Raw genomic sequence first — 27,581 nt, 5'->3', positions numbered from 1 at the left:
GTTGGATTCATGTTAATGTGTATTTAAAGACATTTACATTTGTGGAATTTTTTTGGGGGAAAAATATGAAAAATTGTCTAATCAACCAAAAATTTCACGACCCCCCTGCAGTACCTCCGCGGACCCCCTAGGGGTCGCGGACCCCCTGTTGAAGACCTCTGCTCTAGAAAACAGATCTATATTGCAAGATATAAAACAACAATGACAATTCTACACCTGTAGGAGGCAGCAATGCACTAAACTGTTCCTAGTCTGCCGGAAACGAGAAGAAGAAGTAGCCAGCGGAAGTTGCAGGACGCATGCAGCGGCAGCCAGCAATTTTCTCCCAGGCCAGAGCTCTTTTTTAAATGTTACCTGAAGACTCTGAAGGTTAGTACGTTTTGCAGTTCTTTTTTCTTTATCTTAATTGCCAATTGTGAGGAATGTTTAACTGAGGTTAGGTGATGGTTTACAGGTCAATTGGTTAAACCATAGACTGTATATAAAATGTTTTAACTCAGGACTTTATTCCTTACACAAGTGATGATGTTCAATAAGGTCGACCTTTTTCGCTGATCGCCGAATACGAATTCCAAGTCCTTGATAATATGTATATTTGTGTCGTCTTCGATCCTCCCAGTTTAATTCCTGACTAAGCCAGAGTCCTCCACACCATTTGTTTCTGTGATGTTTGATTAGTTTTGCTTGGAGCGAGATTAACTGGTGTTTGAATTAAATACTGTGGTCAAGTGAGCCATCAAGTGAGCCATCGTTCGCGAAAACCTGGTCAAAACAGCCGCCACTTGAATTTGAATGCTTGTCCATTAGTGGAATCAAAAAAGAATGATTCCGACTTGATATAAGAAGTTAAAGACAACGTTATATTGTGCATTACATTAAACCCGATTATGATGATATTTTAAGTTAAACTACTCTATTAGTTATTATAATGATCTTTGACATGTCTTAGAAAAACCTTCCTTTGTTGGAAAGGTGCCTTCTCACATTATCAATGCGAAAATCTTGATCCCTAGCATCCACGTAAAGTACATGACTTATTACGTATTTTAGCATACGAATACCTTACAATAACCAAAAAACAAACAAATAATGTTATAAGACAGAAATACAATTCATAGAACAGTTAGATATAACAGAATACTATTCGTGTTTAATAATGTAAAATGAGAAACCTTACATTCTATTTATTACATGATGTAATGCAGCTTGAATGGTATTTTAATAAAAAAAACATATCTCAATGCCCTTAAATTTACTCAAAACTGTAGTTACTGGTTCATCCTAAACTGGAATCCATTGAAAGATTCTTATAACCTATTCATGTATTTTTTTAAACTATTATGGATATCATAATGCCATTTTAGCTAACTTTCCCTTTTAATTTTGCAAAAACATTGTACAATCTAGTGGACATTGTAGCTAACCAATGACGTACAAGTTTTATTTAAGTATTAGACTATTATTTGATGATATTTGAACTTAGTATTAGTATAACTTAATTTTATTATAATTGGATTACATGTAATGTTCATGTTTTTATGAGTTGATGCATCAAATTGGAAAAATTATTGCTGAACCTAACCGTCTATTTTAGTCCTTTTTGGCCTATCCAAGCATCCGTACCATAACATAACAAATAGGAGGGAGCTTTCAGGACCTGTTGCCGACTAATCATTAAATAAAACATTTTGATGGCTTCGCCTCTCTCTCACATTCCTTTGTTGGTATCTTTTAAAAGATTACAAAAGGAATGGTGTCATGGAAAATTCCCATGGACAAGATAGAATGAGAAAGCTGGTGGTATCAATGCCTGTTCAAAACAAGTTTAATACCTAAAAAATGTGGCGTGCTATGGCAAAATCAGTAATGATGAAAGCTTGCAGCAAGTGCAGGGTCCAGGACAGTGGGGTTTTGTCTGATTTCAGATAAACAAAGTCTTCTCCTTCAGAATATTCAACTATTATCACCAAATTCAGATGATCAATAAAGCATTATAGTTGACAAAGACACCGTGACTAACAGAAAACAGAGCAACGTAACGGCAAAGGATTTACAACAGGGTGATTGTGTTGTTTGTGTTTCCCTCCACAAACACACACAAACTAACTAACAACTTGAAGCTTGAGAGGGGAGATGACTAGAGCAGCAAAAATATAAAGTTGTTACATTTATCAAATCAATTATATTTTAACATGTCATTAATCTGATTGATGACAGTAGTGTCATTTGCAAACTTCACAAAAGAGTTCTGTTGTAATTAAAACTGCTAATTCCAATAATTTCTCTAAATCTATTGGTCCAAAAGACATCAATAAAAGTGCAGACTGTCAAGTGGTTATTCCCCAATGAGAATGGGCACAAAAAAAGGCTAGTCTGGCTCTTTTATTTTTATTTGAATTTTGTAATTTTAGGCTGCCTTCAAACATCTGGCCGGGAACAGCAGATGAAAACTAGCCTCTCTGGCTAACTCTGGCTCACTTACAGTTTGACTGTTGATTGGTGTGCATTGTCCCTGCAAAATAAATAAATAAATAACATCATTGGAGTGCTTGCTGGTGGGCGATGAACAGCTAAATGTTTTTATGTTTAATAATATGTATTATATACTCCAAGTTCAGCTACATCATCAATATACAGTAGAATAAAACACAGCTAGTGTCAGCCAGACATGTCAGCTCAGGCCACACTGCGTGTGTGAGCCTGGTCTTACTATTGACAATCCCTTCATTTGTTTACACAAAGCTTTTATTCTGAAATCTGTAGGACAGTGTGTGAAATGCAGGGTTTTACAGGGCTACATAAATTAAAGACCACCAGCTTTTAATCAAAGGTGCTTTATAATAAAGATGACCTATTACCAGCATTGTCAATGGTTTAAAATGGTTCGATGATCTTTTTTTTTTTTAAGACATTAATTACATAGCTTGTAATTTTTTTAGATGAAATAAGGTAACATTTTGATATGGTTGTTTCTTAGAGTCGTTTATTCTTGGGGTCCCCAGGGAATGGTGTTAGAGGTGGATGTAACAATGCTGTCCCGCTACGTTACAGTTCTGATTGGGAGTTTAACTGTTATTTTAGATCTGAAACTAGTATAATGTTACGATGATAAGAAGTAGCAAATGGACAAATGTGAAAAGCATTTATAAAGAAAGGAATGGTTTAGATTTTATTTTTTTCATAAATTGCAAACAAATAATCAATTTTCAAAATAGTTGCGGCTTAATTATCTCTTCTTCGCGAAATTGACTAATCTTTGCAGCCTGCTTTTTTTAATCAGCACATCAGTTTAAAATATTTAAAGGTAGGAGTGGTTAAAAGAAGCAGCTAAAATTAACTGATTTACACATCACAAAACCTAATGCATACAACCGTCTGTCTCTATGTGTAGCAGTATGACCAGTATCGAACAGATGGCAGCAGTAGGACAGGTTCTGACGGACCCAGGGCTACACCTGACTCGGCGGTTCAGAGCCTTATTCACCTTGAAGAACCTGGGAGGTAACACATCTTTGAACATGTATTTGTATGAAATTGTATTAAATGGAGGAGGGTGGGCAGTACATCATCTGAAGCTGGGGTCATGAGATGCAGATGTATGTCAAGTTGTAATAGTCATAAATCATTCCCCTGTCTAACAAATTGTTGCAGCAATTTTGGGTTGATAACTTGTTATTTCACAGATCTGGTGCTATTTGGATGGCGAGCCCTTCTGTTCAGTTTTTAAAAAAAATGGTCTCCCTATGTTAAAAGGATACTATGGATTAGGGGTGGGAATCACCAGAGGTATTGCAATATCAAACATTGTGATATATGTCACGCTTTATCACCTATTTTTTAACTGCAAATTATGAAGTTTGTCAACATCTGTTTTATCTAATAAGATAAAGTTTTCACTCTGTTCATCTCCCTTCAGTCCATTTCTAGGCATATAACCAATGAACTAAAATGTTTATAATATACATATATATATATATATATGTATATATACATATATATATATATATGTATGTATATGTATATACATATATATATATATGTATGTATACATACATACATATACATACATATATATATATACATACATATATATATATATATATATATATACACATATATATACATATACACATATATACATATATAGGGATCAAGATTTTCGCATTGTATGTATATGTATATACATATATATATGTATATACATGTATATATATGTATATGTATGTATATGTATATACGTATATATATGTATATGTATGTATATATATATGTATGTATATATGTGTATATATATATGTGTATATATGTATATATGTGTATGTATATATATGTGTATGTATATATATGTATGTGTATATATATATATATATGTATGTATATATATGTGTATATATATATATATGTATATATGTGTGTATATATATATATATATATGTGCATATATATGTGTGTATATATATATGTATGTGTGTATGTATATGTGTGTGTATATATGTATATATACGTATATATATATGTGTGTATATATATATATATATATGTGTGTGTATATATATATGTATATGTATATATACTAGGGGTGTGACGATACACTCAGCTCACGAGACGAGACGAGACACGATATTGGGTTCACGAGATCGAGACGAGACGATATTTTAAGAAAACTACAATGACAAAATATATGACTGGAACAGACTTTTATTTAACCGATTATTATATATTATATTATAACTTAAACACTTAAGAACTTAACTTAAACTTAGAACTTTAACTTAGAAACTTAAACTACAATTTAAAAAAGTTAAAGTAAAATAAATTAAATTAAAGTGCAATAGCATTATCAACAGTCAGAATATCAAAACATAACCAATACTGTACGCACGGCTTCACTCGATACCCAGGGTGAAACACAGGAAGAAGAAAAACAAAACTTTTTGACAGGTGTGCAAAACCAAATCTACTACACAGCCATGTTCTTTTTTAAGAATATAAGCATGTCCACATTCTGCATCGTGCTCGTATTAGCCGCGGTGTACGGCATTATTTTCATACAATGCTTGCATATTGTCCGTGTTTTGTCAGTGACTCTACTCCCATTTATCATTTCGGCCGGGTACCCAAAATGCTGCCATACAAATGATTTAAAATTTGCAGGGGCATCTACCACGGTAATATTGGTATTTTCCGCCATTCTGGCCGTCTATGGCTGCTTTCGCGGCTTCCCCTCCTCTTCTTCTTTTCCTTCTCCGTCTTTAGGTTCTTGCAGCCTAGACGTAGCAAAGGCGCATTACGGCCCCCACAGGCCACAAATAGAAGTTTGGATAGCTCAGAAGTCTCGCGAGACTGATTTTTAACACGACGGGTAATATCGTCGAGTTTAATCTCGCGAGATCTCGTGGCACGAGATCTCGTCAAACCCATCTTGACAGAAAAAAAAACAGAAATGTAGAAATTTTTGCAAATTTATTAAAAAAGAAAAACTGAAATATCACATGGTCATAAGTATTCAGACCCTTTGCTGTGACACTCATATTTAACTCACATGCTGTCCATTTCTTCTGATCCTCCTTGAGATGGTTCTATTCCTTCATTGGAGTCCAGCTGTGTTTAATTAAACTGATTGGACTTGATTAGGAAAGGCACACACCTGTCTATATAAGACCTTACAGCTCACAGTGCATGTCAAAACAAATGCAGGCATGAAAATCACTCACCTTTCGGCGAAATTCGCCGTTTTGAAACCAAAATAGGTGACCTCCGTGAATCGTGTAGATTCGATGAAAAAATATTTGGGGGGGGGGTAGGTTCAGAGGCCGGCCAGTTTATAGTCCTCCGTAAAGTGCTTTACTCTAGACACGGAGAGCCTGTCGGAGAACCTTTCCGTAGTTTACGTGCGCATCCAATATATCAGTCGACGCAACAGAGACGGTAAGGGCTGTGATTGGTCCTCTAACAAAATCATTTCCGGAAACACTACTCGGTTTGACTTTGGACCTTATTTACTTTGTACGTTGTTTACTTTGCACAGGACCAATAAAATACCAAATAGGATTTTTAAAGCTTTGGAAGTTTATTTACAAAACTATTTAGAAATATTTTGTTGTCAACATATAAGATCGATCGGGCGGAGAATTGCAATGCGATTCTAAATTTGCCCATTAATGTACAAGTCCGAATTTTGCGATTTTCACTGGCTACAATATTGCATCTGTCAGTTGTCAAATTTGCTGAACAAATTGTTAAACTTCAATAATTATTCATAGTCAACTTATATAGTGCATTTATTTAAGCTCTCAACAGCATAACCATACAGCTTCGCCACATCGAGGGGAAAACACGGCACACGCAAAGTAGGTGGAATCAGCCGTTCAAAACCAGTCTGCATGAATCGTATGACAACTGGATGCGAGCAAGGAATACATCGAAGGGGAGACCATGAGAGCCCCAGCTCGCCGCATAGTAGCCTGGGTGCTTTAAGCGTGGAAGAAGCTGGATACGGAGTGGGTGAAAAACTGTGTGTGTGTGTGTGTGTGTGTGTGTGTGTGTGTGTGTGTGTGTGTGTTTGTGTGTCTCTGTTCGAGCCTGCATGAGAGTTCAATGTTGTCATTAGCTGTTGCGTCTTTCTGACCAATCGCAGTTCAAGGCCGACCTGGGCTGAATTTGCAACATTTTGCAACAAATTATTCTAAATCTGCCCATAACTTCTGCCGCATTTTCATAATTTTGCCAATAAAAAATATGGAATATTCAAATTTTCTAGAGGGATAATATCCTTCTCACCTTTTTCACCCCTGACCCGTTTTCATGCCTGCAAATGAGAATCATGAGGTCGAAGGAACTGCCCAAGGAGCTCAGAGACAGAATTGTGGCAAGGCACAGATCTGGCCAAGGTTACAAAAGAATTTCTGCAGCACTCAAGGTTCCTAAGAGCACAGTGGCCTCCATAATCCTTAAATGGAAGAAGTATGGGATGACCAGAACTCTTCCTAGACCTGGCCGTCCAGCCAAACTGAGCAATCGTGGGAGAAGAGCCTTGGTGAGAGAGGTAAAGAAGAACCCAAAGATCACTGTGGCTGAGCTCCAGAGATGCAGTAGGGAGATGGGAGAAAGTTCCACAAAGTCAACTATCACTGCAGCCCTCCACCAGTCGGGGCTTTATGGCAAAGTGGCCCGACGGAAGCCTCTCCTCAGTGCAAGACATATGAAAGCCCGCATAGAGTTTGCCAAAAAACACATGGAGGACTCCCAAACTATGAGAAATAAGATTCTCTGGTCTGATGAGACCAAGATTGAACTTTTGGCGTTAATTCTAAGCGGTATGTGTGGAGAAACCCAGGCACTGCTCATCACCTGCCCAATACAATCCCAACAGTGAAACATGGTGGTGGCAGCATCATGCTATGGGGGTGTTTTTCAGCTGCAGGGACAGGACGACTGGTTGCAATTGAAGGAAAGATGAATGCGGCCAAGTACAGAGATATCCTGGAAGAAAACCTCCTCCAGAGTGCTCAGGACCTCAGACTGGGCCGAAGGTTCACCTTCCAACAAGACAATGACCCGAAGCACACAGCTAAAATAACAAAGGAGTGGCTTCGGAACAAGTCTGTGACCATACTTGACTGGCCCAGCCAGAGCCCTGACCTAAACCCAATTGAGCATCTCTGGAGAGACCTGAAAATGGCTGTCCACCAACGTTCACCATCCAACCTGACAGAACTGGAGAGGATCTGCAAGGAAGAATGGCAGAGGATCCCCAAATCCAGGTGTGAGAAACTTGTTGCATCATTCCCAAGAAGACTCATGGCTGTACTAGCTCAAAAGGGTGCTTCTACTCAATACTGAGCAAAGGGTCTGAATACTTATGACCATGTGATATTTCAGTTTTTCTTTTTTAATAAATTTGCAAAAATTTCTACATTTCTGTTTTTTTCTGTCAAGATGGGTTGCTGAGTGTACATTAATGAGAAAAAGAATGAACTTTTTCGATTTTAGCAAATGGCTGCAATGAAACAAAGAGTGAAAAATTTAAAGGGGTCTGAATACTTTCCGTACCCACTGTATGTATATGTGTATATATATATGTATATATATGTATACATATAAAATACAGAGGTTTTTTTGGCAAATTCTTGTCAAAAAGCCAAATTATATTGACTGTGTGTGTGAGTGTAAGAGTGAGAATGTGTGAGAGAGAGAACAACACTAAATGGAAATGCAATTGACTCTTTCAGCCAATGAATAGGAAATCTGGGTAATGTTTCGTTTAATGTATCAGAACTGTTTTTAACCTTAGGTGCTGAAGCTATAGAATGGATCAGTAAAGCCTTCACGGATGAGTCTGCCCTGCTGAAGCATGAGTTGGCTTACTGCCTGGGACAGATGCAGGACAGACTGGCCATTCCCACTTTAACTGCAGTGCTCAAAGATACACAGCAAGAGCCGATGGTCAGGCATGAAGCAGGTAAGCATGAATGCACTCACAAACTATGAAGGGTTAAGAGTCGGGTCACTACCAAACATATGTTTGTGCAGCTTTAAAGGTACGCATTCCTGTGCATGCTTGTGCTTTTTTGCAATATCCCTACCAGACCCCACACATATACTTTCATTTGCCTTTTAATCTTTTTACATCAACCCACGTATGTGTGGATGCTTGTGATTCTTCGAACATAACACACAAAGGGCTGTTATTTATTCAACGTACTGTTGGCATTGTTAAGGATTGGTGACCTTACTACTACACTCATCAATCATTGTTATGGGTTTGGTTCTTTTTCATTACTAAATAATTGCTTAAAAATATATATATATATATATATTTTTTTTTTATTTTTTTTTTTTTTTATTCATATTTTAAATAAATCAAAATGTGTTTTTCTAGAGCAGCAACAGTAGTTTTATTAATAAATGAGATGGTCTGTGTTTCTTTGAGAAGCGTAAAGGATTTTTGGGGTTTACTATGAAACTGTGTGGGGACAAAGTAGACTTCGTTGAGCAATTGTCGTTTTCCCAAGTAGCCTTTCTAATTGGAATGTTCAGTCTTTGTAATCAAAGCAATTTGAAATGTCTTTTTATCAATAATTTTGCTGATATTTTGTCAAACAATGAGGTCAACTATCCACTCAACTCGGCTGGACACTACCTTTCAGCTGACACACACACGCATACATGTAGGGACGGGACTGATACAGATGTCTCATCATTAGGGATGGGGGGAAAAATCGATTCAGTTACGAATCGCAATTCTTGTGTGTGACGATTTTTAAATCGTCACGCTGCCTCCCAAATCGATATTTTGTCGGTAGCCTACTTTTAATTATTTTATTCGAAAAAAACGTTGCCGCTTATAATCCTACAGATGGCGCAATGCAATCTATTCGTTCATGATTTCCTTCCGGCTAGAAGCGCAGCTTCACATGTAGTAGCTAGGTAGGAATACAAAGGCTAACATGTTGGACAGCAAACATGTCAGACGTTAGTCCCGACTGCTGCACCTCAACAGTTTAAATCGCACGTCTGGAAGAACTTTGGCTTTCATAATTTACGAGGAAAAAATGAGTTAGACATGAGCAATGCTGTCTGCAAACTATGCCACGGAAAGATAAAGTATTGTGGTAATACGACCAACATACGTGCCCATATCACTCGACACCATCCTGAGTTATCAGACAAAACGGCGGAGGAAGCCAAACCTGCTAGCAGCAAACAACGAACGCTGGATACATGTTTCAGTAAGCTCCCCAGCGATTCAGAAAAAAACTTGTATTCATTCTATTTAATTGACCTTTTATTTATTGTTTAAAAGTAGCCTAAGTGGCATACATTTCTTAATCTGTCAGTTTGTGTGCAGTTGACAGGGGCTATACAATAATAGGGCACATTTTTATTTATTTTCTCTATTGGCTGCCCTGCAGTCATTAAGTTAATGTTAAGATTTTGGAATTAAAACTTGAAATAAAACTTGGAAAGCTCTAAGTGAATTTGACTGTGTTGTATTTGAAGGTATGATTCAACTGTTTTCCATGGTCCAGTGTTTTAAAAAAAAAAATAACCAAAAGAAATCGTAATATCGAATCACAATACTTACAGAATCACAATACATATCGAATCGCCACCTAAGTATCGTGATAGTATCGTATCGGGAGGTCCCTGCTGATTCCCGTCCCTACTCATCATGCTCACATCGTCTTGAAGCGTAAGATAATGATCATAAATGCAAGAATAGTGAATTGCAACGTTTTAATCAAGGTAGTTTTGTTAGGATCCAAAATTATATCCGAAAGTAACTGGCTGGATTTAAATGTGTAGTCTACTGTTGGGCCGGCAACCGCAATAATGGAGAACTCTGCCGTACTTAGACTATGCATACGTGTACTCATTTCACCAGACGTACTCACATCTTCCTCACCAACAATTCAGTTAAATCTAATATTTCAGATACCCCATTATTATTAGCGTCCATCCTCCTGTAACATTTACATGGAATATGTGAACAGGGAAGGCAGTTTTAAAGTGGCCCTATTATGCTTTTCCTTTTGCTTGTTTTTATTTTTTATTATTATTATTTGTACATGTAAAAGGTCCGTAGAGTGTAAAATCTGAAGTCCACTCCTAAAACGAGTTACCCTCCCCCTCAGAAACACTGCTCCTGAGCTGCCTGAAACGGCTCAATTGATTTCTCTCCTTCATTTCCATAACATTATGAGGTCATAATGTAACAGAAATTACGTAAAACTCCTTCCTGCTAGTTCGGCCCGCCCTATTTTATTTTTCTGCGGCCGTCATGTCGAGAAGACGCTGTGCTCTGCTCTGCGAGGGGAATTGTCCTTTGTTTGAACTTCCGAAGGCAGATGAAATGAATAAAGAAGTGTCTACATTTCATTTTTAACACTTTGCCAGATTAGTACAACGATAGCTTAATCTTGTGTTCGCTGCATTTCGCCAAAGACAGCATCAACAGTGTTTTGAACCGCTCTGGAAGACGGGGCTGAATTCTGTTTGCAAGGGGCGGGACATTTCTAACGCATGCGAAACGTTGACCAATCACAACGGAGCGGTCTAGCTGACCAATCAAGGCAGACTTTGCTTTGTGGAGGGAGGAGCAAGCTCTACAACGGAGTGTTTCAGAGAGAGGGTGAGAAGAGGTGCTGCAGGACATCCAGGATGAAAAAAAACAGGCGGATTATGAGCATTAACGCATGTAAACATGTTGTAACTGTAACTTGAGATAAAAAATATGCAACCGGGAAATAGCATAATAGGTTCTCTGTTAATTAAAAAAATTAAGAAAAAGAGCTGACGTGGAACAAAACTTACTCAAAATCGTTAATGCAAGTAACTCAACTGAGGGAACCCAGAGCAAATGAAGGAAGTACAAATTTCAAATAAATGAATTTATGAATTAGAAAACTAATTTCCTTCATCAACAAGAAAATGTCCACCATAGCAATCAATTGGGTAAATTCTTGGCAAATCAAATTAAACGAAATAAAGGGGAAAACAGCAATCTCAATCATAAAAGACTCAGTAGGGGAGCCCAAGAATGCACGCAATTAGATAAATATAATCCTCAGAAGTTTTTAAGCCAATCTATATTTGTCAGAGAACTCATTTCTCAACAGCATTGACCTACCACAGCTTAGTAAAGAACAAACCAACATACTGGTTTCCCCAACAGCACAGGACAGACTTTCCACTGCACTCACTCTTATGCCCATAACAAAGTACCATGACCTGGTGGCTTCCCTGTTCATTCTAGTTCACAATCACAATTTTCAGCAAATATTAACACAATTTCACTCCTCCTCAAAGACCCAACCTTGCCATCAAGTTTCCGTCCCTATTCTCTCCTCAACGTAGATATGAAATTCCCACTAAGGCACTCGCTCACAGAATTGAAAAATATCACTCCATCCATACTTCACCCAGATCAAACAAGCTTTATCAAAGGAAGACACCCAATATTAACATATGCAGACTATTTATTCGAATGAATTATTCATCAATACAATAAGCATAATCATCATATTAAACATGATGGGGGAAAAAAAGACTTCAGAGTAAACTGGACCTTTTTCATAAGCACATTACAAAGACTTGACTTTGGGGAATCGTTTGTGTGTGGGGTTCCCCAAGACTCTACCCTTTGCTCCTTGTTACTGTGTATACATGTTGCCACTGGAAGACCAAACACAAAACCCAGTTCCAGTGGTAAGCAGATGACACACAAATCTATGTCCCATCAACAACCTGTGAAGAGGGCAATTTTAATCATCTTTTAATATGTACAATACCAGTCAAAAGTTTGGACACACCTTCTCATACTTTGAAGAATCTAAAATATAAAACATATTCTGGTTTGTTGAACATTTGTTTGTTTACCACATAATTCCATATGTGTTACTTCATAGTTTGGATGTCTTCAATATTAATCTACAATGTAGAAAAAAATATATAAAAAAATAAAGAAAAACCATTGAATGAGAAGGTGTGTCCAAACTTTTGACTGGTACTGTATGTCAGATAGAAAGTGCTGGATGTCCCAAATACCTCTCCACCGAATGAAAATAATTTGGAAATATATTGCTTCGGCCCCCAGAAGTCCAGCCTTATTTCACAGAACCATCTTTGCTTGTCTACAAATTTCGAACTTGCAACCAGATCCCTGGGTGTGATATTGGACAGCAACTACCTTTTGAAAAGAAATTACAAATGTTATTCTGCCATGTTTTAAATATTTTAGGAGCATCTCAAAGATAAGGTCTTTGCTCTCTCTACTGAATCTCAAGATGGTCATCCATGATTCGTTTGTGCTGTTTAATTGAGCCTATAGGTTCCACAGTACAACCCAAAGAAAAAGTAAATATCTGTGTAAATAGCAGTGTTATGGCTTCCTTCGTTATTTCTAGTAAGCCATATTCTATCACCAAGAAACGTGCTCAACAGGGTTTCGCCAGTTATGTCCATTTAGGTTACTCACGGGTTTGTCGTCCAGGCGTAGTCAGGTGGATGAAGCGGATGAATCACATGATGTGTTTAAGAACTGTTCAAGATGAAAATTTGACAAAGATGACCGTTTTTACAGCCTCTGGCTATGATAAACGGTGTAGCTTGTGCGATTTGTTTAAAGAAAACATGCTTTTCCATCATGCCAGTGGGTTTTGCGGTTCAGAGGGTTAAACAAACTCCACCTAGACCACATGTGTCAAACTCAAGGCCCGCGGGCCACATCCGGCCCGTGAATGAATTATCTTTGGCCCGCATGATAAAATCTATTTACTATTAGAGCTGGCCCGCCGGTATATCGCACGCACCACCAAAATACTACAAATCCCACAATGCACTGTCCGTGTGTCGGCACGTCAATCGCGGGCCCGTGAACGCGCGCCTCACAGTCTGTATTACATACCACTTGTGTCAACTTTCAACTATCCCTCTCCCCAAAAAATGGCTAAACGAAAGGTGGAATTTGAAAACGGGAGTTTTCAAGACAGGTGGGAGGCACAGTATATGTTCGCGGATGTAAAGGGCAAAGCTGTGTGTCTTCTGTGCGGAGACAGTGTGGCTGTAATGAAAGAATACAACATAAGAAGACACTATGAAACGAAGCACCAAGACAGATACAAGCATCTGGACACGACACAAAGGCTACAGAAGGTAGAGGAGTTAAAAAGAAGTCTGGTGTCACAGCAGGCTGCTGTTAAGGCCATCTCTTTGAAGAGGTGTCCAGATGTGTAGATAAAATGGGGCTGCCGTGGGATAAACTTGTGGGACTGACAACAGATGGAGCGCCTGCGATGTGCGGTCAAAAGAGTGGATTGGTGGGGAGGATCCGAGAAAAGATGAAGGAGGAAAACGTCACAAGTGAGTTGACAGCTTATCACTGCATTATGATGCAGTGATAAGCTGTCACCAGGAGTCGTTGTGTGGCAAAGCCTTGAAAATGGAACATGTGATGAGCATCATAACATTAGCGGTTAACTTTATCAGAGCCAAAGGTTTAAATCACCGCCAGTTCAAGTCTTTTCTGGAGGAGTTAAGTACAGAATATGGTGACTTGCCCTATCACACAGAGGTGCGATGGCTAAGCCAGGGAAAGGTGCTGGAAAGATTTTTCCAGTTGCGTGAGGAGATCTGTGAGTTCATGGAAAGCAAAGGGAAAGGCACAACAGAGCTCCGAAATAAAATGTTTCTGTGTGAAGTGGCGTTTCTGTGTGACATCACAAGCCACCTGAATGCGCTCAACCTGCAGCTTCAGGGGCGGGGCCGTGTCATCACTGACATGTACGCTACAGTGAGGGCTTTTAAAACCAAGCTGCGCCTGTGGGAGACGCAGATGCTGCAGGAAAACTTGAGCCATTTTCTGCACTGCCAAACAATGAAAGAGCAGGTCGCTGCCTTCCCAACTACACAGTTTGCTGAAAAACTCGGCATACTTGGTGCTGACTTCACACAGCGATTTGCCGATTTTGAAGCCCAAAAAAGCAGGTTTGAACTGCTCAGTAATCCATTTGCAGCTGACGTGGAAAACGCACCATCAAACCTCCAAATGGAGCTGATTGAGCTCCAATGTAGTGACACACTGAAGGCAAAATATGAGTCTGTGGGCGCTGCAGAGTTTCCACGTTTCATCCCCGACACAATGCCCCAGCTGCGCTCCCAGGCTGCTCAAACGCTCTCTGTTTGGCAGCACATACTTGTGTGAACAACTGTTCTCTTTGATGAAGATAAACAAAACTTCACACAGGACTCGTCTTACTGATGAGCACCTTCACTCAATCCTGAGGATTTCCTCAGCTCAGAGCCTGACCCCAGACATTGATGAACTTGTATCCAAGATGAGACACCAAGTGTCTGGCTCAGACCAGTGAGCATCACAGAGCAGCAAACAGTGCTTTGACGCATTTTCAGTTTTTAATGTAGTTTCATTTTTGCATTTTTTTTCTCTTGCTACTACAGGACATTTGATTTTTCTTTGAAGTAAATTATTTTTGGCTGTTGTTTGCCTATAGAAAATGTTTTCACTTGAAATTACTCTGGAAAAACTGCAGATAGAGCCATAAGCAATTAATGAAACTGATTTTATTACTTTTATTTTTATTTATTTATATTTATAATTTTTATTTCATTTATTTCATAATTAATGTTGTTTTATAGGCAATACTCTATAGGCCTTGTTAGTTCCAGGTTCAATATGTGCACTAAGGTTCTTTCAATAAGTTTTCAATAAACGTTGAACCCATCTGGCCCTTGACTTTATTTCGGCCCACTGTGTATTTGAGTTTGACACCCCTGACCTAGACAATTCATCAGCTAGACTTCCAATTTGGCCAGTACCATCTAAAGACTTTTATCTACAAAAGTTATTAAGTCTGTGGTTTCATTGAACGGCACACCTGTAAGCCACTTTACATGATAGGCCATTAAACACCAACTGTTGTAACTAAACTGTACTGACCCAAACTTAACATGCTTCATCAACAGTCCAGGCCTGAGGACATCTACATGCCAATATTGACTCATAGCCATAGCGCATCAAGAAGACAGCGTTATGTGACAAACATAATCCGATTTACATGGAATTTACATTGTGTGTCGGACAAACGACATACAGCACCACAATGCATGTTTAGCACATGTTTTGATGCGCCACTTAGTAAGCACAGAAAGTGTTCCAGTGTTATGCACTCCAAGCAGGAAATACAGTCTCTCTCCTGCAAGTCCAGTCCAATATTCAGGGAAGTGCACAACTGCGTCAACCAGGATCCAGCCAGTACCCTCAACTTGCACAAAGGTTCGAGTGACCGATCATTGCTGCTTCCAGCTTTAATTATCGTTGTTATTGTTATTGTGTTATTAGTAGTAAATTATAATAAGCGTACATTATTAGTGATATTATGATCATTTAATCCATGCTATTAACTCTTTTAGCTATTCACTTTTTTATTTTATTCCTTTCCTATGCTATCAAATAGCTCAGGCAAACACATGCATGTACACAAACACACACATTACATTACAGTCATTTAGCAGACGCTTTTATCCAAAGCGACTTACAGGAAGTGTATTCAACATAGGTATTCAAGAGAACTACTAGTCACCAGAAGTCATAAGTGCATCTCCTTTCTTAAGCAAGCATCTCAAAGCATAAGCCAGAGCAAAAGTATAGTGCAGAGGCAAATTACTACGAAAACAATAGTTGCAACAGACTAATCCGAATATAGTAAGTGCTACAAACTACTACGAATAGGATAAGTGCAGTAGACAAATACAAATTCATGCAGCGAACTGATACGAATACAGTAAGTGCAGCAACTAATACGAGTGCAATAAGTGCTACGAGGAAGGCTCCGGGTAGTACTTCTTGAAGAGGTGAGTTTTCAGCCTGCGCCTAAAGATGGGCAGCGACTCTGCTGTCCTGACGTCAGTGGGGAGTTCATTCCACCACTGAGGGGCCAGGACAGAAAAAAGCTGTGACCGGGTGGATCGGCCGCAGGGACCTCTGAGCGACGGGGCAACCAATCGCCCCGAGGCAGCAGAGCGAAGTGGTCGGGCAGGGGTGTAGGGTTTGACCAAGGCCTGGAGATAGGAAGGAGCTGTTCCTTTCACTGCCCTGTAGGCTAGCACCAGAGTCTTAAACTGGATGCGAGCTCTTACAGGGAGCCAGTGGAGAGAACGGAGAAGGGAAGTTGTGTGAGAGAACTTGGGGCGATTGAACACCAGACGTGCTGCAGCTTTCTGGACAAGCTCCAGAGGTCTGATGGCCGACGCCGGGGCTCCAGCAAGTAGTGAGTTGCAGTAGTCCAGGCGGGAGATGACCAGAGCCTGGATGAGCACCTGCGCCGTCTCCTCAGTGAGGAAGGGGCGAATCCTCCTGATGTTGTAGAGGAGGAATCTGCAGGAGCGTGTGACCGATGCAATGTTTGCTGAGAACGACAGTTGGTCGTCCAGGGTCACACCCAGATTCCTCACAGTCCGAGTTGGCGTCACCACGGCATCATCAATGGTGATGGACAGGTCTCGGTGCGGGCAACCCTTCCCCGGGAGGAAGAGTAGCTCGGTTTTGTCCAGGTTCAGCTTCAGGTGGTGTGTCACCATCCACTTCGAGATGTCAGCCAAGCACGTAGCAATGCGTGCCTCCACTTGGGTGTCACCGGGAGGAAATGACAAGACCAGCTGGGTGTCATCGGCATAACAATGGTAGGAGAAGTCATGGGAGCGAATTACAGAACCCAGAGATGTTGTGTAGAGCGAGAAGAGAAGGGGGCCCAGAACTGAACCTTGTGGAACCCCGTAGTCAGCGTGCGTGGTTCTGACACGGCCCCCTCCATGTCACCTGGTAGGATCGGCCTGTCAGGTAGGATGCAAGCAGGGAGAGTGCAGAGCCTGAGACGCCCATCCCCTCGAGGGTGGAGAGGAGGATCTGGTGGTTCACTGTGTCAAACGCCGCTGACAGGTCCAGGAGAATCAGGACAGAGGAGAGAGAGTTCGCTCTCGCAGCGTGAAGCGACTCTGTCACCGCAAGGAGGGCCGTCTCTGACGAGTGACCCACCTTGAACCCGGACTGGTGGGGGTCCAAGAGGTTGTTCTGGTGGAGGTAGGAAGACAGTTGTTTAGAGACAGCGCGTTCAAGTGTTTTGGATAGAAAGGGTAGAAGAGAAACCGGTCTGAAGTTCTTGACATCAGAGGGGTCAAGTGATGTTTTTTTCAGAAGGGGGTGACTCTGGCAGTCTTGAAAGCCGAGGGAAAGCATCCCGAGACGAGAGATGTGTTGATGAGGTGGGTGAGGAAAGGAAGGAGTTCAGTGGCAATAGACTGAAGAAGAGGGGAGGGGATCGGGTCAAGGGAGCACGTGGTGGGGCGGTTAGATGTAACAAGGTCAAGGACCTCGTTAGGGGAGAGGGGAGCAAAATAGGGTAAGATTGGGTGTGGAGAGGGAAGGGGGAGCTGAGGGGGAAGAGCTGTAGAGGGTAGAGAGGGAGAGGGTGGACAGGGAGAGGGGGGCTGAGAGAAGGAGGATCTGATATCATTTACCTTCTTGTCAAAGAAGTTGGCGAAATCATCAGGGAGAAGGGAGGAAGTAGGAGGAGGGGGTGGGGGTTGGAGGAGTGAAGAGAAAGTTTCAAAGAGTTTTTTAGGATTGGAAGCAGAGGTTAGGATTTTCGAGCGGAAAAAAGCCGCTTTAGCAGTAGCTAGAGAGGAGGAAAAAGTGGAAAGGAGAGATTGGAAGTTAAGAAGGTCCTCCGGGAGTTTGCCTGTTCTCCATTTACGCTCAGCCGCTCTTAGGCTCCGTCTATCAGTACGCACTGAGTCCGACAGCCATGGGGCAGGAGGAGTTGGCCGTGCAGGCCTGGAGGTGAAGGGACAGAGGTTGTCCAAAGAGGAGGAAAGGGTGGAGAGGAGAAGATCAGTAGCAGTATCGGGGGATAGGAGAGAGAAGGATTCAGGGTCAGGGAGGGCAGAGGTAACGGAAGAGGAAAGATCAGCGGGGGAGAGGGAGCGGAGGTGACTACGGGTAGAAACCATGTGGGTAGGTGGAGGAAGTAAGGGGGGAGAGGAGAGGGAGAGGGAGTAGGACATGAAGTAGTGGTCCGAGAGCTGGAGGGGAGTGACAGAGAGGTTAGCGGTAGAACAGTGTCTAGTGAAGATAAGATCCAGCTGGTTGCCGGCCTTGTGGGTAGGAGGAGAGGGAGAGCGATAGAGGTCAAAGGAGTACACATCTGACAGAGCTGCGGGTGTGGTGGTGTTTTCTGGTGTGATCCAGGTCTCAGTTAGAGCAAGAAAGTTGAGGGAGAGCAAGGATGCATAGCCTGAGATGAACTCAGCTTTTGGCACTGCCGACTGGCAGTTCCAAAGCCCCCCCGACACCACTTGCTCACCATGGGCTGAGAGAGTGGGATAGATGAGGTTAGTGGGGTCACTGCGCCTGGGAGTGACCCACTGTCTACGTGACCACCGGACAGAGGAACAGACAGAAATAGGATGCAGACACATGGTAGTCAATATAAACAAATTACTGACCCGTACAAGTACACGCTCGAGAAGTCATGCTTGACGAAGTCTGGCTTGAAAAAGTCGCCCTGTTGCCTTTGTTCGCCCTAGCCTTTCAAGTCTGGCTTGAAAAAGTCGCCCTGTTGCCTTTGTTCGCCCTAGCCTTTCAAGTCTGGCTTGAAAAAGTCGCCCTGTTGCCTTTGTTCGCCCTAGCCTTCGTTTGCCAGACGCTTGACAGCTGACGCTTCCAGGCAGCAGCAGTGGTTAAGGACCTACCTACTGATTGCTCATTGTCTGCCAGGAGTGTAAGCCACTCCCCCTAGCAGTTAAGACGACAATTGACCTATTGAAGCTAAAGCACACCTCTCAGAGCAGTTCCTGATTAAAGGCACAGGAGCATCAAACACAACAGAGCATCAAACACTTCCTGATTAGAGAATATCAGAACAGTAGAATCAACAGAATCAGCATCAGTCACTAACCCTTTTTTAAGCAGGCTTGGTACAGTTTAAGATCGATTTTAAGAAAGCAGAAGACAATATACTTAGTCTATCCTAGCAGAATCAAGTAGTTCAGTATCCCTCCAGAGTCAAAATACACTGGAGAAAGGTTTGTGTGGTCTGAGTATATATATCCTTGAGATGTGTAAGCCACTCCCCCTAGCAGTTAAGAGGACAATTGACCTATTGAAGCTAAAGCACACCTCTCAGAGCAGTTCCTGATTAAAGGCACAGGAGCATCAAACACAACAGAGCATCAAACACTTCCTGATTAGAGAATATCAGAACAGTAGAATCAACAGAATCAGCATCAGTCACTAACCCTTTTTTAAGCAGGCTTGGTACAGTTTAAGATCAATTTTAAGAAAGCAGAAGACAATATACTTAGTCTATCCTAGCAGAATCAAGTAGTTCAGTATCCCTCCAGAGTCAAAATACACAAATACACATCAAAATCACTCTGTTCTCTCATCCACTGACTAATTGTTAAGTGGCCTGTATTCACTGTTCTTGTCATAGTCTTGTTATGTTAATGAATTATCTTTTGTCTTGTGAGAATGGGTGAATGACGTGTAGTGTAAAGCGCTTTGAGTGGTTTGAGTCCTAGAAAGGACTATACAGAAGATAGGCCATTTGCCATTTATGTGTGTTTGGTAATGAGATGACTTATGCTGACCCCCCCCATACACACCTTCAAATTACTTTGACACATGCCAGACAGAAGAAAACAATCTGTATGTTGAAAATGTGTTTTGTTATAGTTTCTCATTGCATAAAACATGTATTAACTCCTCAGTGATACACAGGATACAAATACTTAAGTTTATAAGAACTAGAAGCAACAATATATGGGCCTGTCTGACACTTTTCCTGTGTCTTTCTTCAGGGGAGGCTCTGGGAGCAATCGGGGATCCTGTCGTTCTGGACCTACTGAAAGAGTACAGTCAGGATCCTGTCATAGAGGTAGGAACATAACACTTGCTGTTACCACTGCGTGTACTTAGCATGGCAGTGGTACCAGGTCAATAAATACAGAAAACACGTCATCAGATCCTTATCAACTGCATAAATTAAATATGCAAAGGAAGAACAGATTCCTGGCAGATATTTGTTTGGCTGGATTCAATTAAAAGGCTACAATTTAATTTCAAATCAGCTAAACTTATTTTCCTTTATTATTTTTTTATACTATAACAGTATTGATGACAGGTAAATAGAAGTAAATGAAAACAACAAACATGTTTGTTAGTGTTGCATGCTGATAGAGATTGAAGTGTCTTCATTAAAGAAACAATATTTGAGAAAAGCGTAAGTATTGCAGACACCAGGGTTGAATTCTACTGTCCACACCTACAAACTTTGAGGTGTGTTCCAGGTATGTCTGCAAGGTCTTTGGGCTGTCCCACTGTTAAATCATGGAGTGCATGACAGCTGTTGTGCAGAATTTTTAAGCCCTGTATGCACACCATTAATCTGCATTTCTGGAAACTATGCTTTAGGGAATTACCAACAATTCATAGGGCTGGGATGTTAAGCATGACAAAACAATATGTAAACTAGAGGACTGATTGTGACACCATTTGGACTTCAAACCAAACAATCAATACTTTAATTGAGACACATTAATGAATAATGAAACAAAATCATTAGTTAATTGTTCAAAATTAGCTCAACCTCAACCAACTTCAACAGCAAAGTGCTACTTCTACAGTAATGCATAAATATTAATAATAATCAAACTAGGGTGTTGGAAACTGGGATCTGCTATATCACTGATACTAACACCGGATAGCTGTTCAGTTTGTCTATGTTAAGTTTATCTGTCCCTATCAAATAAGCCATTAATAAATAATGATATAACATAAGTACAACAGTCACAAAGGATTTTTTTCCTGTACTTTACTATTACTTTAATACTTAAAGAACATTTCCTGAGTATACCTACATACTTGTATTCAAGTATAATTTATTAGTATTGTATTTGTAATGTTACTTGAGTAATGTGAATAATTCCTCCACCACTGACAAGACAACACAGTGTACAATCTTGTTATCTGTCACTTGATATCCCTAGTACTTAGTATCTTACCCCTACTTGTTTTTATGTGCTAAAACAGAGAGGGCAAGGATGGAGATCCAACATTCCTAGAGAACTTTGGAAGACCTGAACAGCTCTAAAAGTTGTGCCATTCATGTGCTAACTCACATTTCTCTTCCCAGGTGTATAGGCTCACATGTGTAATGGACTAAAACATGATTTCTGTTGTGATATGCTGTCTGGTAGACCTGTAATGGCATTAAAGGCATCTGCTAATTTAGAGTTGCGGAGCCATGTGACAGAAAAGTTCTACAGAAAGAGTTAATTTCAGTTAGAGAACTTTCAAATCATCATTAACAGGGATACATTCGAGGGGGAGAAAAAAAAACAAAAATTTTTTAAAAGCAACCCTGCTTACATTGATCCGAGCCATGTACGTAAGGGAACTGTACATAGCCCCATACCGAACTATGAAGCACTTGAGGAAGTGGATTTCTCTCCCACAAAGAGAAGTGAGCATGCTCTGGTTTTAGTACAGAATTGATGGAGGTTATTTTAGATCACGGTCATTGTGTATTTGTAATTGGTTACATCACATTCAAAAAATGTATTTGCAGCATGCCGAAGCAATTCTACAGATCAATACCGAGGTCTTTGAGATTGACAAAGATTAGCTCAGCTTCCAGTAAAATATTCTTGGAGCCAGATTTTGATTTTTATGGGTTACTTTGATGATAACGATGATGATTGTGATGACGTTACTAAGATGCTTAGTGCCAAGCTTACTCTTGCATGCATCGTTTTAATGTGTACCATGCTAAATTATTTGTCTAAAGTTTGAATATGTGTAAATCCTCTCAGGACGTGCTGCCCTTCATGGAAACCTTGCCTTTCTCGGATGGCTCCCTAACACAACATTCCACAGCAAGGTCTTTGTACTTAGCAAACAAGTCTATGACCTCTGCATTTGTCCTGTGCCGCCATCTACTTTTATCTTCCACTTTGCTCTGTGGAATATCTATGGAAATGTGTAAACAACATTGTGTCATAGATCTTGTATCATCATCTTGTAATACCCACAAAGACATATCTTGTTCTTGTGGGTATTACCTAGACAAACATGACATGCGGTTATATAACTCATGATTTCATAATAAGAACTGAAGTTATTTTTGTGTGCAGTGAAATCTCCTCTCGCTTGAATCACGCAACACGTGTGTTTGCGCCAGTTTGTTTTGTGTTCAAAAGAGAGTAGTACTCATCTAAAGCATTGCAGGTAAATATTTCAGCGGAAACCAACCCTCCAGCCTTATATCTGCCAAAAAGTCTCTTAAAGAAGCAGTGTGGGAGCATTTTGGATATGGAAAATGTCCAGGGATTCATGTGAGCCATGGTTTTATAGAGTGTATTATGATCTGTTTAACTTCCTTACACTAGCTCCAAGCAGGTTATAGAACAATACGCAGCATATCCCAATAATATTGTATTGTGACTTAAGTATTGTGATAATATAGTTTCATGGGGCCTCTGGTGTTTCCCACCCCCAGTGTACAAGGAAATCCATTGTCAAATATAACAGGATAAGCAACATGAAATAGATAATAGAGAGCGATTTATGACCTGTTTAACACTACCTCTAAGCAGATAATACATCATTACAAGGAAACATGTTTTTTTATTTGTTTTATTTGTAAAATATATATATTACATATGGAGTCTCTCAGCCAGAGGAAATAAGTTTTTTTGAATTCTGGTGATTCAGCAACTGATGCTTCTGTATCTCTTTCCAGACAGCAGCAAGGTGAACAGGTTGTTTCTGGGGTGGGTTTTGTCTTTTAATATCCCCTCAGCTCTTCAGAGGCTCCTCTTCTCACCAATATCACTGATGCTCAGTAGATGGTGCCAATGATGTTCTGGGCGGTTTTAAGCATCCCTGTAGAGCCCTTCTGTCCTGTGCTGTACACATCCCATGCCATTTTGTAATGTTTCAAGTCAGGAAGCTTTCTTGTTGTTTGTAATGCTGATTCCCATGAACTTAAAGCGGCTAACTTGCTCCACCTCAGCACGATTGATGAAGACGGGTGTGCATCTTCGCTTTCTTTTTTTGTAAAATTAAAAATCTGCTTCCTGGTGTAACTGACATCGAGCAGTAGGTTGTTCTCTAAGCACCACTCTGCAAGGTTGTTTCCTCTCTTTATGAAAATCTCATTGTTGTTTGTAATCTGGTTGATGACAGTAGTGTCATTTGCAAACTTCACAAAAGAGTTCTGTTGTAATTAAAACTGCTAATTCCAATCATTTTAGGACCTATTATGCCATTTTCTGGGTGCATATTTTTATCTCAAGTTACAGTAACAACATGTTTACATGCGTTAATGCTCATAATCCGCCTTGCTTTTTCTCATGCTCCGAAGCTTCAGCTCTGTCTCTCTCTTTTGTTCTTTGAAGGTGGGCAAAACTAGCCGGAAGGAGTTTACGTCACTTCTGTAACATTATGACCTCATAAAGTTATGGAAGTGAAGGAGAGAATTCAATAGAGCCGTTTCAGGCAGCTCAGGAGCAGTGTTTCTGAGGGGAAGGGTAACTCCTTTTTGGCGTGGACTTCAGGTTTTAGACTCAACGGACCTTTTACATGTACAAAAATATATATATAACACACTAAAGGAGAGGGAAAAAGTGGAAAAGCATAATAATTCCACTTGGGATCCTAACCCCTAAAATTGGCTACAAAAAAGTAAAACATAAACTTAACAATTGATGATGGCTTACACTGACTTCAGAGTGGTTGAAATTATTTTTGGATCGGTGGTGAAAAAACTGGTCATAAGCCTGCTGTTATAACTCAATAAAACAACCAAAATCATCTGTATTGCCAAGATGGATCTTCAATGACCTGCTTTGTATTGGCTCCAAAAATAATCGGGGGCATGTCTATAAGTTATACTTGCTCTTTTTCCTTTTGTGCTGATCGTATCCATCCTTTACTCAAAATACTGAAACTATCGGAACTGTGAGTTTAATGATACCCCCCATTAAAAGGGTTTTATAGGGGAGTGTTTCCTGTGCATGTGTACAGATTTTTGTTTTGTGGCAAATAAAATGTACAAAACAAATTGAATTGACTTGAATTATGATCCGGTGCACCTCTTAACAATAGTTATTAGACAATTCCTAATAATAACAACTTTCAGACCCAAATTAAACTCCCAGTGTAATTTCTTAGCCCCAAATAACAATTTTGTTTTAAAAACAATTAAGTGTATTGCTATGTCTTTAAAACAGCCAAACGCATATAATCACATGTATCTCGTTAATGCCTCGACAAACATAATTTGTTTTTCTCCAATATTGTTGTGTTGTGACTTCGCTTCAGTCTTGGTTCTCCATGTCAACAAAGACACATGACTGAAATTTGCAAATAAAACTATTTAAATGTAATGTCCCCCTGCATTCCTGCAGGTTGCAGAAACGTGTCAGCTGGCTGTTCGTCGGTTGGAGTGGCTGCAGACTAGAGAAGAGAAGCAGTTGGACGATGGAAGTTCAGATGAGAACCCCTACTGCTCTGTAGACCCAGCCCCTCCAGCTGTGAGGAAAAGTGTGTCAGAGCTTCGCTCAATCCTGTTGGATGAGAGTCTGCCACTCTTTGAACGTTACCGTGCAATGTTTGCCCTGCGTAATCTGGGCGACGAGATGGCTGCGCTGGCACTGGGAGACGGTAGGATATAGCTTACTGTTTCATCTATGCATCATTGTGTATAAAATGGTAAATGGACTGTACTTGTATAGCGCTTTTCTAGTCTTCCGACCACTCAAAGCGCTTTTACATTACTAATCATTCACCCATTCATACACTGATGACAGGAGCTACCGTGCAAGGTGCCACCTGCTTATCAGGACCCTAACTAACATTCATACACACACTGCAGGAACAGCCTGCGGGAGCAATGTGGATCCCTGTCGGAGCCAGGGATCGAACAGTCTATCCTCTGATTGGAGGACGACCCTGCTCTCCACTGAGCCACAGCCACCATAACATCAGAACTGTTACCTTAGATCTGATAACTTTTTGTCCGTTTCATGTTGACCTCGATTTTAAGCTTCCTCAATGCGAATGGAGACATCATAATCAGTCTGTTAAACTGTTTTAATAGGAATTGGGGAAACAAGTGGTTAGCTTGCACTGCATTTTAGCTTTTTCAAAACAGTGACAATCCCATCACCATTTCAAGGCACTCGCCTTTCAGTATATGATCAGTTCAAACCATGTAAAAATTGAGATTGTGCAAGAGTTTTTTGTCATTCACTGATTTGAGTGACATATTACAGCAATAGTATTCAATAAAACAGTTTTTGTTGTTATAGGCCTACCAGCATTAATGGAAGGAAATGTTCTCTGTCAATATATGAGGTTTCTGTATACACACTTTACTTAAAGTCCCAATGAAATGAAAAAAATGATTGCTGAAATGATGATGTCACTGCAAAATCGTATATTACATACATGCAGTCTCTTTACATTTTGTTCTCTAGGCCTGCAGTGCTCAAGTGCTCTGTTCCGTCATGAGATTGGCTATGTCCTGGGTCAGATGCAGCATCCGGCAGCGGTCCCAGCCTTGTGTGCAGCTTTGGAGCGTTCTAGTGAGAACCCTATGGTCCGACATGAGGCGGCAGAGGCTCTTGGGTCCATCGGCAAAGAGGAGTGTCTGGCTGTGCTGCAGCATTACTGTGGAGACAAAGAACGAATTGTCAAAGAAAGCTGCGAGGTCGCTCTAGATATGCTGGAGTACGAAAACAGTGAGCAGTTCCAGTATGCAGATGGACTGGTCAGCTTACAGGGTTAAAGGTCTATGTTGCACCTGAAGGGTGCTTTCACTCTAATTGCTTAACACATTTACTACACTCTGTACTATTGTATTCCCATATACAGCAAATAAGGCTGCTGTAAAACTATTTGATCCTGTGAGAAGAAGAGTCCTTTGAGTTCTTTCCCCCTTCATGTCTTCACTGCTACAATTAGCATTTTTGTGGAATCTACAGCAGCTCCATGTTCTCATACAGCAGCTTTGGGCTGAAGGTGGAAGACCTGACAGATTGATGTGATGATTTCAATGTTATGGGCTTTTCCTCTAAAGTTTTTTTTTTCTTTGTTCCTTCTTATGTCTTTTTATTTTTTTGTCAAGGAGATGTATGTGATCATACAGTTTGATAAAATGGACATGAGACAGAAAAAGATTGACTTGTTCTAAATGTAGACATTGATTATGATCCAGGCTGCATTACATTTGATCAGGCTTGATGTCAGTTCCTTAGACCTACAATGAGAGTAGTACTGAAATTCTCAATCAACAGCAGAATGGTCAAAGTGGCGGCCATTTTTATGTGTACTTTTGCCATTGCAATGTACTGTCAGTTATAGTGGGCTAACTCATTCTATGTATATGGTCCAAGTACAGTTCTGAGCACCATTTTCTGTTGAGCTTGTCAAATGACCACAGCTAAAAGTTCAATGTCCGTTCTACTCTCATTCTATTTCTATACTCATAGAATTAATACAAGCCAAGGCTTCTCTGTTTGGATTTCAAGTATGTTAGGAAGTACAGATCCCTCATTGTAGGGAAAGTTCATGCCAAACTGAACTGCTACAGAGATAAACAATGTGAAATTGGGGTAAAACTTAAATCTAGATTACTGCAGGACACAGGTCTTGATTTTAATCTTGTATCGAAGTGTGTACTGTATGGAAATTAAAATTATGCTGTATACAATTAATTTATTGTCAATCCTTTTATTCTCAGTCAGTCCTATTGCTCAAGTTCTCCGCGCAGCAATGCACTGTAGATTTTTACATGATCATCTGCAAATTGATGCTTTTTCTACCTGGAGTAACAAACTATTTTGTCACAGTTAAAGTCCCAGTGAAAGGGAAGTTGGAGCATCTAGCTTGTGTACTGTGCCACATTCCCAAGTGCAACTGAATATTTGAGCGGTGTGCAGTTACAAAAGGGAATTAAATCAAATAATTAGCTACCTACAGAGGACTGTGGGTCCATGTA

At 40.3% G+C, this 27,581-nt stretch overlaps 1 protein-coding gene across 2 annotated transcripts; it reads left to right on the top strand.

The window, feature by feature from the left end:
• Positions 1-268: 268 nt before the first annotated feature.
• Positions 269-27,581, top strand: dohh (deoxyhypusine hydroxylase/monooxygenase). 2 transcript variants are annotated; one of them, XM_054596841.1, is made up of 6 exons: positions 269-369; positions 3,392-3,501; positions 8,294-8,461; positions 20,377-20,453; positions 24,988-25,243; positions 26,059-27,580. In XM_054596841.1, exons 2-6 carry the CDS (start codon positions 3,396-3,398, stop codon positions 26,367-26,369), a joined length of 918 nt encoding a protein of 305 aa, XP_054452816.1. In that variant the 5' UTR covers positions 269-369; positions 3,392-3,395; the 3' UTR covers positions 26,370-27,580. The 2 variants fall into 2 exon arrangements, with proteins under 2 accessions (XP_054452816.1, XP_054452817.1); XM_054596842.1 differs by having other exon boundaries at positions 274-369; positions 3,395-3,501; positions 26,059-27,581.

Source organism: Anoplopoma fimbria, chromosome 3 (assembly GCF_027596085.1).
Source record: "Anoplopoma fimbria isolate UVic2021 breed Golden Eagle Sablefish chromosome 3, Afim_UVic_2022, whole genome shotgun sequence".
NCBI lineage: Eukaryota > Metazoa > Chordata > Actinopteri > Perciformes > Anoplopomatidae > Anoplopoma > Anoplopoma fimbria.
Note: the sequence above shows the minus strand (reverse complement) of the source record. Positions and strands in the feature narration are given on the sequence as shown.

Bases quoted from the DNA above. Each gene is read 5' to 3' on its own strand.
- dohh (XM_054596842.1), top strand. From the start codon at position 3,396: ATGACCAGTATCGAACAGATGGCAGCAGTAGGACAGGTTCTGACGGAC. The intron at 3,502-8,293 runs GTAACACATCTT...TTTTAACCTTAG, and splicing joins CACCTTGAAGAACCTGGGAG to GTGCTGAAGCTATAGAATGG. The intron at 20,454-24,987 runs GTAGGAACATAA...GCATTCCTGCAG, and splicing joins GTCAGGATCCTGTCATAGAG to GTTGCAGAAACGTGTCAGCT.